Source organism: Podarcis liolepis, assembly GCF_965112155.1.
Source record: "Podarcis liolepis genome assembly, chromosome: 2".
Classification (NCBI taxonomy): Eukaryota; Metazoa; Chordata; class Lepidosauria; order Squamata; family Lacertidae; genus Podarcis; species Podarcis liolepis.
In genome coordinates, this window is record NC_139555.1 from 91694300 (window position 1) to 91710588 (window position 16289).

A 16289-nucleotide genomic window follows, 5' to 3' on the forward strand; every position below is an offset into this window, starting at 1 on the left:
ACAGATCACAGAATAACATTAAACAAGCAGAGTGAAATTAAGGAGATAAAGACAAAAACGCGTACACCATGTTGCATGCAACTGACAGAGCAATTACATTTTGGATGACATGTATTGCACCATGCATGTATAGGAAACTGGCACTGGCTAAGGTATCTTGGCTTTCCTTTACGAAGGAAAATGAGTGTCAGCCTTTTAGTGCTACAATGACAAGTCTTCCGGTGCCTTCCAGATGTTTCAGACTACAACTCCTGTTGGCCTGCTGACTGGAGTTAATGGGAGATTCAATCTAAAACACTTGCAGATGTGGGGGGGGGGTTTACACAATACCAGGCAAAACTCTCATGTCAGTAAGTATTATTTCCAGTGTATAGGGGTCAAGCCTTCTTTGCATCACACAACTTCCTTGCCCTTTCCAAAAGGACCAAAAGAAGCAGAATGCTATGGACAAAGTTGATTCTTTTTGCCTAATTTATACCTCATGCAGCTTTTCTGTTTTCTTTCATTCACACACAACCCTGAATATAACCCTAGAATTAATGTTAAGACTGAAAGACTGTCCATGGAAATTATACAACAATGTTGCATAAGGTTTTTCTTCCTTGCCTTCTAAAAACCAGTGGTAAACCTGTGTAGATTATTTTAAAGCTCGCACTTTGAGTACATTTTAGTGCATGCATTATATAAACCATTAACACATACATTAATTGTCCGTACTTCATTAGTCTAGTCAATAGCACTATGAGAGTTTAAAGATTTAGTTAAACCAAGTTATTATAAATACTATACACCCAGGTGCCATGATCCAACAACTCATTTGGCATACAAAGGCTCCAGTATACGCACAGAGTTCTTTGCGTGCAGGGGCCTATTATCTTCTAGGAGGCAAGGAATATTCCATATTCAGACAGGTAAAGGTGCATGGTATATATTCATAGCATTCCTCAACTCATAGAAAAGAAGAAGGCGGCAAAAGTACTGGGCAGCTGGGAAAGGATGAGTCTTACCTCTTTGACCACCCTGTAATTATAGCTACTAGTGCTTTCGGGTTTCCGTGATTTGCTGTGGCCTTCCTAGGGGACAAGCAAGATTTATTAATTTATTACATTCCCCCTCCTCCCCACCCCCAATTCTGGTGATCATTAGTACAAATTTTAGCAGCTATTTCACACCAAAAACTCTCCAGAAGTTTTAAAACTTCTACCAACCTTTCTCTCTTCACCAATATTCAGTTTTAACACAAACTTAACAGCGGTGTTGTCGGAACACGCCTGGGGGGCACATGCAGCCCCCAGAATGAGACAGACCTCTCCGGGCGTCTTCCTGATGAAGCCCAGCCCGGGACATTCACAAATCAGTTCCGCTGCGTGTCAGCGACACATATCAAAAGACATGTGCACACTCACTCAGCAGAGTATAGCAGAAATGATTGTGGAGTGTGAGTGTAGCATTCTAAGTGATTTAATTAGCAATATATACAGGACAAAGCAACCATGGCGTCCTCTCACTTCTTCTCCAAAAGAGAGAGAGAAAGAAAGTACAAAAGTACAGTACAGCAGAAGAGAGATAAGACTGACTTCCGTTCTCACACTTTCCAAGCCTAGATAGTAAACACTGACATGTGATGTAACAATCACACATCCAGCAACGGAGGAGTGAAATGCTAACAGGTATTTCTATAGTGAGTCTTCACAAATTATCAAGTCACACACTCGTGCTATTTACCTAAGGCATTTATATCCACCCCACCCCCCAATTCCTTTAAATGGATAATTCTTATAGCAGCACAATAATATAACTGCAGCATTTTTTAAAAAAAACCAATTACATTAAAGGCACAGTATGATTAGTGGTACTGTTTGCAAGTAAACAGTGAGGAGATATTACACATATGTACACTGCGTTATTGGTCTTTTATTCTAAATTTTAGTTTAATGTGAATAGCTATGGAAGAGGTGGTTGAGGCATAGGGACAGGGGACGGGACGGAGGTTAGAGGAGGCATATATAACATGATGAATGGAACAAAAAAGGAGACTATCAGATTTTAGGGTTAAAAGCAGCTGGGAAACAGACCAAGAAACCTCTTAGAGGAAGTCTTCAGTATTCCCATGAATTAAAAATGAATAAATATGTAAATGTAGCTTTAATAATATATTGCACAAACATGAACAACTATACAACTGGCCGAGAGCAGGGGGAATAAACATAAACTGTGGAAAGAGAAAACAGCAACAACAACAACAACAACAAAGGTGTAAGAAGATGGTGAGAGGGGTGGGAGGAGAAGAGAGGGAAATCAAAATGATAAAACTATGATTCTAGCATAACTTTGCTAAAGTCTTTTAGAACTTATGTTTAAAATATAATACTTTTAAGGTTGTGTACAACATTGAAATGTTATTCATGTTAATCAACCCAGTCAACCTTCACAAAAGCCATCTGAGTTAGGCAATGACATTGTTCGGGAGCAGAGGGGAGCACACAAAATGAAGACTGCAAGGAAGCAATTTGCCCCAAAGCCACCATTACTGTATATAGCTTCAGGCTGAGATGAAATTTGTACTCTCCTGCTCTTGACCACTACGTTACACCGGCAATGCAACAAAGACAAAAGCTATTCTTACCTCCTTTTTCTTATGTTCATTCTCTCCTGTCGTTACATCCATCGTTTCATCAGGTCCCTGGCCTTTGTACACCCAGAGTTCAGATTTTTCCACAATTGATCTCAACTGATCCAAATCTTGTTTTATCTGCTTGTAGTTGTCCACATCTTGGCTGGTGACAAGCAGTTGGACCTTACATGAATTGCAATCCATTAGTTGCATAACACCCTTGCATCACCACACAAATTTAGAGTGAAAGTGTGGACGGTATAGAACACTACATTTACCTGTTTAAAGGCCTGAAGGACTTCTTGCCTCTGACTAAAGTGCCTAAAGAGTAGCTGAAGGGCTCCAGACACGAGAGGAGGGTAGTCGTGCATTGTTAAATGGAGTAATACTCTAAGGAAAGTTCTGCCACCATGATCATCCAAATCTAGTGGTGTATTCTCTTCACTGAAAATAATAAAAATATATAGAGTAAAATTGGGCTGGGGGATGGTTCCATTTAAGAACTTCCAGACAGCTTCCATAACTGTGTTAGTCTATCTGATGTTGGTAGAGGAACCAGAAACCACCACAAATTCAAATTCAAATACAGTGGTACCTGGGTTTTCGAACATCTCCGTTGACGAACATGCCTTGGAAGTCGAACAAGCCATGCAGCTTCCGCTGAGTGTAAGATCCTGAGGCCTAGCTGTCGCCTATTGAGTTTTCAGTTTTCGAACATTTCACAACTTGAACAGTCTTCCAGAACGGATTACGTTCGAAAGCTGAGGTATCACTGTACAATGTAAGCTACCAGTGGCAATGGAGGAATGGCACCCTTTTTCATATTAGAATCATAAAACTGTGGAGTTGGATGGGACCCAGAGGATCATCTAGTCCCATGGCTCCCAACATGGGGAACACGGAGGGCAATTTGATAGCTTTTTTAGACCAAGTTTAGACCAAGTTTTTTAGACCAAGCCTTTTAGGCTTCCTCCATATGGAGTTCACTTTTTGAATAATAAAAATTATATGTCACCGGGGGGGGGGGGTTTGCATCAGGATTTGAGAGATGCTTAAGTGGGGCATGGCTAAAAAAAGGTAGGGAACTACTGATTTAGTCCAACTCCCTGTAATGCAGCAATCTCACCAACTCACCACCACAATCTCAGCACTGCAAGCACTTCACCTCCTCATTTATTCTCTTGAAACTTAGCAACACCCTAAAAACGTATTTACCTTTCTCTAGTTAATCTAGACCAAGGTGGGAGATTTGTGGCTTTTCAGATGTTTCTGGACTCCCAACTCTTATGAACCCCAACAAGCATGGCCAGTGATCAGGGATGATGGGAGTTACAGTCTAGCAACATCCATGATATCAACACTTTTTTAAAAAGAGCAGCCCTCATCATAGTCACTCTTTCTCTAGGCTTCCCTCCACAGCTAACACCTTGGATTCTGCAAAGTCTTTCCCCCTTTTGCCATTCTGAAAACATTATTTCTTAAAAAGTTATTTCCCCCCAATGGCCTTTAAAATATTTCCTGCATTTTGGCAAACACTAGCAAGGCTGTCCGATCCGGCAGTGCTACCCAATCATTGGCAAACTCTCCTCCTCCCATCAGTTAAAAGTGTAGTTCTTTGATTTACATTCTTCTTCGTTTTAGGAGTACGTATCTATCCCATTAAATATTCTGGGTGACATTTAGCAATGACTGCTTGCTTGCACCACCAAAATCTGTTGTACAACAGGACATCCAGTTTTTATTCTTTCCCCTCCAGCCCCTACATGCCCCCTACATCAGTTCCAGGGGGTCCCCCCCCCATGCTCCTGGGCAGATTCTGGGGTTGCACAGGGAGCTGAAGCAGGGAGGAGAGGAAGGAGATGTCTCGTTGAACAAGCAGCTGCTATACTGTATCACACCCCTGTTCTGCTGTATGATATTCTTAACACCCACACACCCCACAAACAGACACCCCAAACCCACTGTGTGTGCAGGGGAGGGGGACAATGGGGTCATGAAACCATAGCTGCAAGAATACAGTTTACATCCCCGGTCTGCCCTCTCATTTAGTAAGTACCTTAGGAAACATACATGGATAATTCTTTTAACTCATTCATGGTAATTAAAGTAACAATTAATGTATGAGCAAATGGATACATGAATGATTAGTGCAAGTGGCTTGCTCCTCTGAAGAACTGTGACCTGCAACTGTCCAGAAGCAGCTTCACATACAGTTCAGAACAGACAAATGCAAATCGCAATAGTTTACTTTCCTGCCTCCAAATATCCCTTCTGCTTGCTCTTCAATGTGTTCAAAGTCAAGAGCTCCTGTAAAGGAAAACAAACAGTTTTGTCTTCTATGCCAAGCCAAGCTGAAAATATAGCTTAAAATTCATTAAGGGGAGCAGAGGAAGCAAGCTACCATTCTTTCCATCACAGAAACTACACTGTAAGAATTCTCTGCTGAAAGGCAAGAAAATCCTCTGTGAAAGATCCAAAAGGTTGTTTTTCGATTGTATAATTGTATAAATTTAATCCAGTTGGCATCCATTTCAGTTGTATGGGCAACTACTGTGTGAAGCTGTTTCAAACTATACAGTAGAATATGTGAGGGTATTGTGTGCATGCAAACTTATGCCTGCATCCATACACAAACACGCAATATTTAAAGGCAGCCTTGGATTTTTCCAGAGGAACAGTATAGCAATTTGTGCAGCCTCCACCTTACATAGTTTCAAAGGGAACTTATGTCTTCCATAGTGTGAGACTGTGCACATATGATTTCTTTATTAAACTTTCTTTTTGGAAATAAAAGTTTAAAAATGAAACAAATAGTGCAAAGGATAAGCTCAATAACTATGCATACTGATAATCTTTGTACTTTCTTTCTCCTTTGTATTCTCTTCACAGGGTTTTCTTTACAGAAATTTTCCTCACAGGGTTCAAGATGTGGAGGTAAATAATGAAGTCCACAATCTAGAGCAGTGTTTCCCAAAATTAATAAAGTCATTATAGTTTGATAGCATATTATTGTATCTTGCTTAATTAAAAAACACCCACATGGACAATGGAATGGCTGTTTTTCTACTTTTATTCACAAATGGTTCAATTAGTCGTTATTGAGGAAATATACCAAATGGCACATTGGGATGCGGGTGGCGCTGTGGGTTAAACCACAGAGCCTAGGACTTGCTGATCAGAAGGTTGGCGGTTCGAATCCCCGTGACGGGGCGAGCTCCCTTTGCTCGGTCCCTGCTCCTGCCAACCTAGCAGTTTGAAAGCACGCCAAAGTGCAAGTAGATAAATAGGTACCACTCCGGCAGGAAGGTAAATGGTGTTTCTGTGCACTGCTCTGGTGAGGGGTCCCTTTACCTTTACCTTTACCAAGTGGCACATACCAGCACCTAAGAAAAATTTTACAGCACTTTTAAGAGAACATGTTGTAACTGACCTGGTACATTTGGCATTTCTTGGTTATTGCTTCCTGTAGGTGAATCAGGTGTCTGAGCATTGCTTTCATCAAACTCATGTTTAAATATGCACAGAAGGCATGAGATTCTATAATCCAATCTCACATTCAAAATGAACTGATGATTCCATAGTGTTTTTAAAAAGAAGAAGAAAGAAGAAGATTCAATAGCACAACTCATTACCTCCCCCTTTTGTGTTTTTTAAAGCAAGGACCTTCCCTTTCACATGCTTAAAGCATGCATTTAAAATATATTAGATATCGAAAGTAATTCCTGCCATGAAAACCAAAATCTACCAGTCTAGTTTGTATTATATATCATAGATGCATATTGTGTCTAGACAAAGCACACACAAAACAAAACACAAACCACCTTTTTCAAAACACAATATATCAGATTTTTTCCTGTTGTAGCTAAGTAAAAATAAGAAGATGGTCATTCTGGCTTTTCCTGTTTTAATTCACATTAATTCACATTTTCCTGTTTTAATTCACATTAAAGTCACAGCATCAGTCAGTACTACCCTGTCAGTTCATGCTTATACATTTCGGTAAGTTAACCAATAAATCTGTATAAGCATAACTGGGGAACGAAAGGAACAGCCTTGCTCATGAAGCCCAGTTCTGTGGACCCTAACTGTCAGCAGTTCCTCAGGGTTTTGACCAGAGAATTCCCTTTATTGTCACCTGTGACCTGATGTTTTAGCTGCAGAATGCCAGAAAATGAACCTGAGGCCTTCCACTTTCAAAAAAAATGTACTTTATCCACTGAACTACAGTCCCTTCCTCATGGCATTTATCTAAGAGTAGCACAGGCTTCCTTCTAATTTATAATATATTTTTTCAGTAGTTATCCCAGGGCTGTGCACTCTGACCCAGAAACCTTGCCCCAGTTGGGTTGATGACAATGCACAGCACACTGAATGTCAGGCAGCCTGTTGCAAAGCCGTAGCCTTCAAAATAGGATCTGCAGTGGAACTCAAACGAAGCCTTGGAAATACTGTCATGGGAGCACGCAGCTTTCTGAACACCTCCATTGGATTGCTCTGCTCCAACTCTCCTGAACAATGTCTGTATTTCAATCTGACTGCTCAATGTTTTATAGGAGCTGGGTTATTTGAAGTTACCTTGCACGCAAAAGTTTTAAAGTATGTAACTGGTTTAAATGAGGGCATGGGTTAAACATCTGCAACTGTTCGCAATTAGTAGTTGTTATTAGTATTTTGTTGTTAATACTTGCAACAATGTTTATTAATTCTTTTTCTAATGATATTTTTATAAAAAATAAAAAATAAAGCTTACACGCAATCCATCCAGTGAAAAAATTATTCATTTCTAATTCTGTCAACAAGAGAACAATGGTCTAGAATGAAAAATCCCCAAACAACATAAGCGTGACAGTACAGCTCTTGCGTCAATATAGTTTTCTAAGCTATGTCACCTGAAGTATACCTGAAGTATCTCAATGATTTTCAGCTTGGTGTCCATTACCAGGATGTCTTCTTTCTCAGGTTCAACCTGTTTCACGGTACCTTCTGGGGCAGCAGCAAGAGGAGTCATGGGCAAGAACCCTCCACCCCTGAGCACAACTTGGGTCATCAGCTCCCCAACACCGTGGATAGATCTCATCACATTGCTCCCTTCAGAGAGACAATACAGGATAAAGTTTTGTAATACAGTAATTAAGCTAAGACCTGTCTCAGCATTACCTGTCTCAGCCTATTACACACATTACTGTATAGCGGAATCAGATTTAATGTGTACCTGCTGCTTATCTATCGGATGCAACATGTGCAACCTACAAACTGCAGAAATAACGTATTTGTGGTATTCTGCTATTTATTAAAATGCTTTGAGATCGCACTTCATCTGCAGAGATACAAAATGGGCATGCAAAGGCAGAGAAAAATAAAACAAACAAACCCGATATAATACAATTAAGGATACAACATTGTTATTAAAAAAATCTACATGCTGTGAAATAGGCAACACCTTCCACACTTACAGAAAGTAGCAGGAACATTTAATGGATACTGTGTTGTACGAAGCAATTTCTATTCCAAGTTGTAGTTATAACAGCAGTTACATTAAGAATTGGGACCTGTTTTCCCCCCCTCCTCTTCCCTCTCCAACTCTTTCTCCTTGTGTGACATATCTTTTACACTGCAAGCCTAAGGGCAGGGACTGCCTTACTAGTGATTTTTGTAAGGTGCACTGAAAGCCTTTTCAGTGGGGCACCAATGCATTAAAGAAACAAACCCTACCGCTATATCATATTGAGGGGAAATCCACATATTACATGCAACATGGGAGTTGCCCCCAAAATTTGCATCCTTATACTTTATTCTTCCTCTCCCCTGACCATGTGAAACAATGGCAGAAGAAATGGATCTTTATCTGCCTCTCCTGTCCCATACTATGCACCTCGAAAATCTGCTCCAGAGGTTCCTTCAGCCCTCCGGAGCAGATTTTGAGATTACATGGAGGGCTGCTGGGGATGGGGAAGAGCAAGGTAAAAATATGTTGCACGAGTGGAAGTCCATTCCGTTTGTGTACAGATAGTGTTGGATGCATCCCACTGATAACGTTTGGGAACAGATGCAAGCCAGGTATAAATGAGATGCTGAAGGTTGCACAACAGGTATAAATGAGATGGCATGCATTTTGTGCCACCAGCTCATAAGCTCAGTCCACATTCAATCATGCAGTTGCAAGCTCATGAGCACATGCACATGTTAATAATGTGCATTGACAAGGTTGGGTGATAGCGGTTTTTCAATATCACTGGCCAAACATCACGGTCTGGCAATGTACTGCAATGTTGAAAAAACAAGCCACATTGGCCTCAGCCTGTGAGGTGCTGGGTGCAATTGCCACAGCAATCATCACGGGTGCTGAGGCAGTTTCACCCCAGCGCCTGGCCCTAGCGGGCTGGGAAAACACAGCTTGTTTGTATGGCTCAGCTGGGGCGTGGGAGGGCTGAGCCATCCCTGCTGCTCCCCGCTCATGGACAAGTGGGAAAAGTACCAGGTATTTCTTGAGCGGCTCTGCCAGGGATGGGGAAGGCTCCCCATCTCTGGCAGAGCCATCCCCGGTGCTCTCTCCATTTGGATGGGAGCCAGTGCCGGGCTGGGGTATCAGCTCAGCTGAGGGGAGAAGCAGCTGCACACTTCTCAGCCAAGCACTTTAAAGATGCAGAGGGAGGAACAAGCTGTACCGGCGCCTCGTGGATGCAGCTTTTTTCTCCCTCTGCGCAGTATGATGTATGATGATATATCGCTACTAAAACTGCCACCGCTCCTGAGCCCCTCTGCTAGCAATGCTCACTGGAGGAAGTCACTAGTAGAGAGACTCAGGAGCAGTGGCAATTTCACCAGTGATATAGCTGACATTGTGGTCTGCTCCTCATTCCGGTCCTGGGAGATATATTGATATTGATACTGTTTCTTTAGCTAGCACACCCTGAGAGCAAAGGAGAAGCCATGTGAAAAATGCAGAAGCCATGTGAAACTCAAACTCCTGTGAGTATTGTCTGCAACCCGGAGCAACAAACTACCACCATCATTAACCAGAGGAACCTTGTCAAATATGGATGGAATATTAGGTGTTCCCCACACCTGACTTTCATGAAAAGAGACCTCCACGATAGGAGTCAGCTTTCTCAGGAGGAACAGTGCTAGACAGCCTATCTTTTACAATTTACAAGCCTGCTTCCCCCACTCCTTGACGCAGGGTGACAAAAACAAATGGCACCGACAGAGACCAATCATTCTTCAACAGCATGTTTTTCTTCCTCTATGCCCCATGGCCATTCATACCTTTACTCTCTTCTCCTTTTGCAACCTTTGTGATAGGAAAGATCGTAGCAACATGGACACAGTCCAAAATAGCTAGGAGGATTTTTGTTAGCCTGAGCAGGTCACAGAAATTGTAGAAGCCAAAATAGATCAGGTTTCGGGCCAGGTTTACTACCTATTGTTTTAAAAAGAAACAAAAAATGGTTTGTTACAATCTCTATGATATGTACCAAAGCACCTGAATATTGACTTTCTGGCACCCACTATTCAAAGGATCTGCACAGAGCCAGTGTGGTACGCTGGTAGACTTCAACCGTGGAGATGAAGCTCAGTGGAAGATCTCGGGCTAGTTACTAATTCTAAGCCTATCTCAACTGACTGGGCCACTGGGATCATTAAAAGTTGGTAACACCCTGAATACCACCCTGAGCTGCTTGGGGGAACAGGATGCAGCTATCCTTTATTTTTCAGAATATATAATCATAACACACCATGCTGTATCACTTCACTATACCTTGTAGTCATAAACATAATTTTTTGTATTTCAATAAGCATTCTAATGTGTTTCACTGCATATACAGATGTATTATATATAGAAACTGAATATTCTGGATTTAAATCTGCTAGTTCATATTTTTCATGTTTTTTACCATTGATTTTTGGACACCAACCTAAGGCAGTGCTTTTTCAGAGAGCTTTTCTCAGTATTTTGTAACAGATCCCCTGCAATCGTTTCTGTGGGCTTTTCTGCTTTTTAATGACTTGCTATTATTTTTGGTCTTTTTTGTATAGTTTCACTTGTTATTGTTGTGCTTTGCCCGTCTTAGTATAAGGAAGTTTCATCTGTTGATACTATTAGTCCAGCTATGTGGGCAATTTAGGATTAGCTCCAGCGTGAGTTAGCATCTACCGTACTCAGAGGTTTTACAACTCAGCTTTATTTAATAATAATAATAATAATAATAATAATAATAATAATAATAATAATAATTTATTATTTATACCCCGCCCATCTGGCTGGGCCTCCCCAGCCACTCTGGGCGGCTTCCATAAAAACCAAAAATACAATAAAATATCACACGTTAAAAACTTCCCTGAACAGGGCTGCCTTAAGATGTCTCCTGAATGTCAGGTAGTTGTTTATCGCCTTGACATCTGCTGGAAGGGTGTTCCACAGGGCGGGCGCCACTACCGAGAAGGCCCTCTGCCTGGTTCCCTGTAGCTTTGCTTCTCGCAATGAGGGAACCGCCAGAAGGCCCTCGGCGCTGGACCTTAGCGTCCGGGCAGAATGATGGGGGTGGAGACGCTCCTTCAGGTATACTGGACCGAGGCCGTTTAGGGCTTTAAAGGTCAGCACCAACACTTTGAATTGTGCTCGGAAACGTACTGGGAGCCAATGCAGGTCTTTCAAGACCGGTGTTATATGGTCTCGGCGGCCGCTCCCAGTCACCAGTCTAGCTGCCGCATTCTGGATTAGTTGTAGTTTCCGAGTCACCTTCAAAGGTAGCCCCACGTAGAGTGCATTGCAGTAGTCCAAGCGGGAGATAACCAGAGCATGCACCACTCTGGCGAGACAGTCCGCAGGCAGATAGGGTCTCAGCCTACGTACCAGATGGAGCTGGTAAACAGCTGCCCTGGACACAGATTTGACCTGTGCCTCCATGGACAGCTGTGAGTCCAAAATGACTCCCAGGCTGCGCACCTGGTCCTTCAGGGGCACAGTTACCCCATTCAGGACCAGGGAATCCTCCACACCTGCTCGCCTTCTGTCCCCCAAGAACAGTACTTCTGTCTTGTCAGGATTCAACCTCAATCTGTTAGCCGCCATCCATCCTCCAACCGCCTCCAGACACTCACACAGGACCTTCACCGCCTTCACTGGTTCTGATTTAAAGAGAGGTAGAGCTGGGTATCATCCGCATACTGATGAACACCCAGCCCAAACCTCCTGATGATCTCTCCCAGCGGCCGCATGTAGATGTTGAAAAGCATGGGGGAGAGGACAGAACCCTGAGGCACCCCACAAGTGAGAGCCCAGGGGTCTGAACACTCATCCCCCACCACCACTTTCTGAACACGGCCCAGGAGGAAGGAGCGGAACCACTGTATAACAGTGCCCCCAGCTCCCAGCCCCTCAAGACGGTCCAGAAGGATGCTATGGTCGATGGTATCGAATGCCGCTGAGAGATCCAGCAGAACTAGGAAACAGCTCTCACCTTTGTCCCTAGCCCGCCGGAGATCATCAACCAGTGCAACCAAGGCAGTTTCAGTCCCATGATGAGGCCTGAATCCCGACTGGAAGGGATCCAAATGGTCCGCTTCTTCCAGGCGTGCCTGGAGTTGTTCGGCAACCGCTCGCTCAATCACCTTGCCCAGGAATGGAAGATTTGAGACTGGGCGATAGTTGGCCATCGTGGCCGCATCTAAAGATGGTTTTTTAAGAAGCGGTTTAATAACTGCCTCTTTCAGCGGGTCTGGGAAGGCTCCCTCACGGAGGGAAGCATTCACCACCCCACGAAGCCCATCGCCCAGCCCTTCCCGGCTTGCTTTTATTAGCCAGGATGGGCAAGGATCCAGGAGACAGGTGGTTGGTTTCACTCGTCCAAGCAGCCTGTCCACATCCTCGGAGGTAACAGATTGGAATTGATCCCACTCAACTTGACCAGACAGAACTCTTGCACTCTCCCGCCCCGGCCCTGCTCCCACGGTGGAGTCTACTTCTTCCCGAATCTGAGCGATTTTATCTGCAAAAAACTTTGCAAAATCATTGCAGGAGAACATGTGGCCCGTACTGGGCCCTGATGTTGCAGGTGGTTCCGCTAAATTGTGAACCACCTGAAAAAGTCTCCTGCTGCTGTTTTCTGCAGATGCAATAGAGGCGGTGAAGAAATTCTTCTTCGCCGTCGCTATCGCCACTTGGTAGGCTCGACGTTGAGCTCTAACCTGTGTCCGGTCAGATTCGGAATGAGTTCTCCGCCACCGGCGCTCTAGCCGTCTCAACGATTGTTTCATTGCCCTCAGATCCGTGGAAAACCACGGGGCTGTCCGGGCTCCATGCAATCGGAGAGGGCGCTTCGGAGCCAAACAGTCAATAGCCCTGGTTAACTCCACATTCCAGCAGGCCACCAGGGAATCAGCTGAAAGGCCATCAACATGGGATAAAACATCCCCTACCACTCTCTGGAAACCATTTGGATCCATTAAGTGGTGGGGGCGGACCATCCGAATTGGTCCCACCTCCCTGCAGAGGGGATGGGTCGCAGAGAAGTCCAGTTGCACCAGGAAGTGATCTGACCATGGCACTTCTTTCGTTTCGCTTTTACTTAGTGTCAGATCACCAACATCCATAGAGGTAAACACCAGGTCCAAGGCATGTCCACGGCTATGGGTTGGGCCAGACTTATTCAGGGACAGCCCCATGGAGGCCATGCTTTCCACGAAGTCCCGAGCGGCCCCTTGTAAGGTCGTGTCGGCATGGATGTTAAAATCCCCTAGGACGACCAAGCTAGGTGTCTCCAGGAGAACATCCGCCACGACCTGAAGCAGCTCGGGCAGGGAATCCTTGGCGCAGCGGGGAGGTCGGTACACCAAAAGGAATCCTGTACTGCCCCTATTGCCCAACTTCCAGAACATGCACTCAGAAAACTGGGTCTTCCCAATAGGACGCCTGGTGCAAACTAATGACTTCCTAAAAATCACTGCAACCCCCCCCCCCCGCCCACATGACCTGGGTTGCTGTGCGTAAGAGAAACCTGGTGGACAAGCAGCGGCAAGAACAGGCCCATCTGCTTCATCCAACCAAGTCTCTGTTACACAAGCCAGGTCAAATCCTCCATCCATGATCAAGTCATGGATGGCAGTGGTCTTCTGAATCATTGACCTGGCATTGCACAGCAGCACCTTCAGGCTATGTGGGTATCCCTTGCTGATTCTAGTATCCGTCCGGACAGGACCAGACCCGGAGGCAGGGATAGTCCTCAGACAACGACTAAACCTGCCTCCTCTGTAATGACATGGTCTGGTCTTAGCGTAACTCCTCCTCCTACCCGTGATCACTGAGATCAGTTGTCCCAGTGCATCCCTCCCTGTGGAACATGCCCCAGCCATTTTGTGGGCTGGGGCCCACTCCCCGGCAGCCCTGACCCCTCCCCCTAAAAACAAAATAACACCTTAAACAAACAAAACCAATAAAACAATACAAACAAAAAATATAAAAATTACAAAAACATCAAAATAAAAAAATAACAATTCCCCAAGCCCTTTAAAAAGAAAAGAAAAGATATTTACCTCAAAGGTGAGTTTATTTTTTTCTTTGTCGGAGAAAGGAAATCTCTGACAGACAACATCTCTTAAATATTCCTCAACAAAGTCCATGGTTTGTGCAAACCGCTCCTTGATTTCATCTTTGGAAGTTCCACTGCTATCATAGCTGAAGAAATGAAACAAAAAACTTCAAATGGGTGAATGCCAGAGGAAACCTATGGTTCTTTTCCTTTTCTTGAGTCAGTCAGAAAGTACACAGAAAACTGTCTTATGCTGAGTCAGACTACTGGTCCATCTAGCTCCATTCTGTAACATTTTTAGCATAATTTTTTTTTTTTTAATGTGGCTTCTGGAGCAAGCATTCCTGCTTTCCAAAAGCCAGCCACCAAGCAGTCACTCCTGACATTCCTGAACACGGTCTCACAGTAGGATTGCTACAAGGCATTGTGCAAAGGAGCGAAAAAGCATCTAGGTATTTGATGGCCCTCGTTTCAGAGAACCCTTTGATCACAAAATACTCACTCATCGATTGCAATTTCAGAAGGTATCTCTGACCACAACCGGGCATATTTTACTGGTGTCACTTGTTCTTGGGGATCGCGGTCAACATGCATATGCAGCATCAGCCGGCAGAACGAGGCTCTCAAGTCATAAGGCAAATTTTCATCGGACATGCAGCGAAGGATGAGATCTACATCTAGCTGGCCAGATATTTCATTTATAGCCAAGTACTGCCGATCAAGGCACATCCTAGCAAAAAGATTCAGCTGGTACCTTTGGGAGTTAGGAGAGAAGGAGAAGAGTATCATTTTGCTTGCCTGGGACTGAAAATACCTCAGAGGGAACAATACAATGCATATTCTGATGCAGCAGCAGAAATAACACTTCTTCAGGAACAGAAGTACATTAGCAGTCCATGGGAGGCTAAATTTCTCACTTCTGGACCCATTACATATATGCGGATATATATATATATATATCCGCATATAATTCAACATTAGGGGAAGCGGGTGGCGCTGTGGGTAAAACCTCAGCGCCTAGGACTTGCCGATCGCATGGTTGGCGGTTCGAATCCCCGCGGTGGGGTACGCTCCCGTCGTTCGGTCCCAGCGCCTGCCAACCTAGCAGTTCAAAAGCACCTCCGGGTGCAAGTAGATAAATAGGGACCGCTTACCAGTGGGAAGCTAAAACAGGGTTCCGTGTGCTGCGCTGGCTCGCCAGATGCAGCTTGTCACGCTGGCCACGTGACCCGGAAGTGTCTACGGACAGCGCTGGCTCCCGGCCTATAGAGTGAGATGAGCGCACAACCCTAGAGTCTGGCAAGACTGGCCTGAACGGGCAGGGGTACCCTTACCTTTACCTTTTATAATTCAACATTACTATCATTTCCTTAAATCCAATTTGAAAAATATCCCAGATGGAACTGCTGATGAACCTTTAAAAAAACTAATGTATTTTATGTGTGTATTTTAGAAATTTGGACAAGTTCCACCAAACAAACATGAAGCCTCCAAATAATTTTAAGGAGTTTATAATACAAAAGTAGATTTGAACAACCAATTTTGCCAATGATCAGTGAAAAATGTAGCTTGATTGTAAAGAACCAATATCACAGCTGTATGAAACTGTTGTTACGGAAAGCATCATTTGAGAGCTATCTCTTTAACCAATTATATCAATTAACCTTGAAGTCTTCTAGAAGCTGGTTAACATTACAAATAGCTAGAGTCAGTTGTCTATACACTTCAGGTTACACTGCCATAGCCAAACATCGCTTGCGGTGTTAACCTGTAGTAGCTGAGCACATCCCGGTCTTCCTTCTGCCCTTCTTTAGCATCCTGAGCCAGCTCTCTGATACTCTTACTGCGGACCTCTTTGTTGCTGTCTCTCCAGAATAACCAGACTTCTTCCTCATCCTCACCAACCTCCAATGAATTCTCTCCAGACGACAGCTCTTCAAATTCAAACCGAGACAGGACCAGTCTAAGAATTGAGCAAAAGTGAAAAGCAATGATTTATATGAAATATCTTAATGAAGCCACACAAGTTTCTTCTATTTGTTATCAGAAAGCCATTTTCTACCAGCCAACACTACATGTGGGAACAGCACACCTTGGCATAGGATAAAGGCTTTTGTTAATTTTAAATCTACTTCATGACACACCTA

At 43.8% G+C, this 16289-nt stretch overlaps 1 protein-coding gene across 4 annotated transcripts in view; it reads right to left on the reverse strand.

Moving 5' to 3' along the window:
- Positions 1–16289, reverse strand: part of ITPR1 (inositol 1,4,5-trisphosphate receptor type 1) — a 215889-nt gene that overhangs the window by 101644 nt on the left and 97956 nt on the right. For all 4 annotated transcript variants that reach the window (XM_083491016.1, XM_083491015.1, XM_083491014.1 and 1 more), the window contains 10 exons: positions 15911–16105; positions 14645–14896; positions 14147–14288; positions 9881–10034; positions 7515–7702; positions 6045–6180; positions 4867–4921; positions 2893–3058; positions 2627–2797; positions 1008–1073 (listed from right to left, as the gene is read on the reverse strand). In XM_083491016.1, coding sequence (XP_083347142.1) covers positions 1008–1073; positions 2627–2797; positions 2893–3058; positions 4867–4921; positions 6045–6180; positions 7515–7702; positions 9881–10034; positions 14147–14288; positions 14645–14896; positions 15911–16105 — 1525 coding nt within the window. The remainder of the gene's footprint in view (positions 1–1007; positions 1074–2626; positions 2798–2892; positions 3059–4866; positions 4922–6044; positions 6181–7514; positions 7703–9880; positions 10035–14146; positions 14289–14644; positions 14897–15910; positions 16106–16289) is intronic.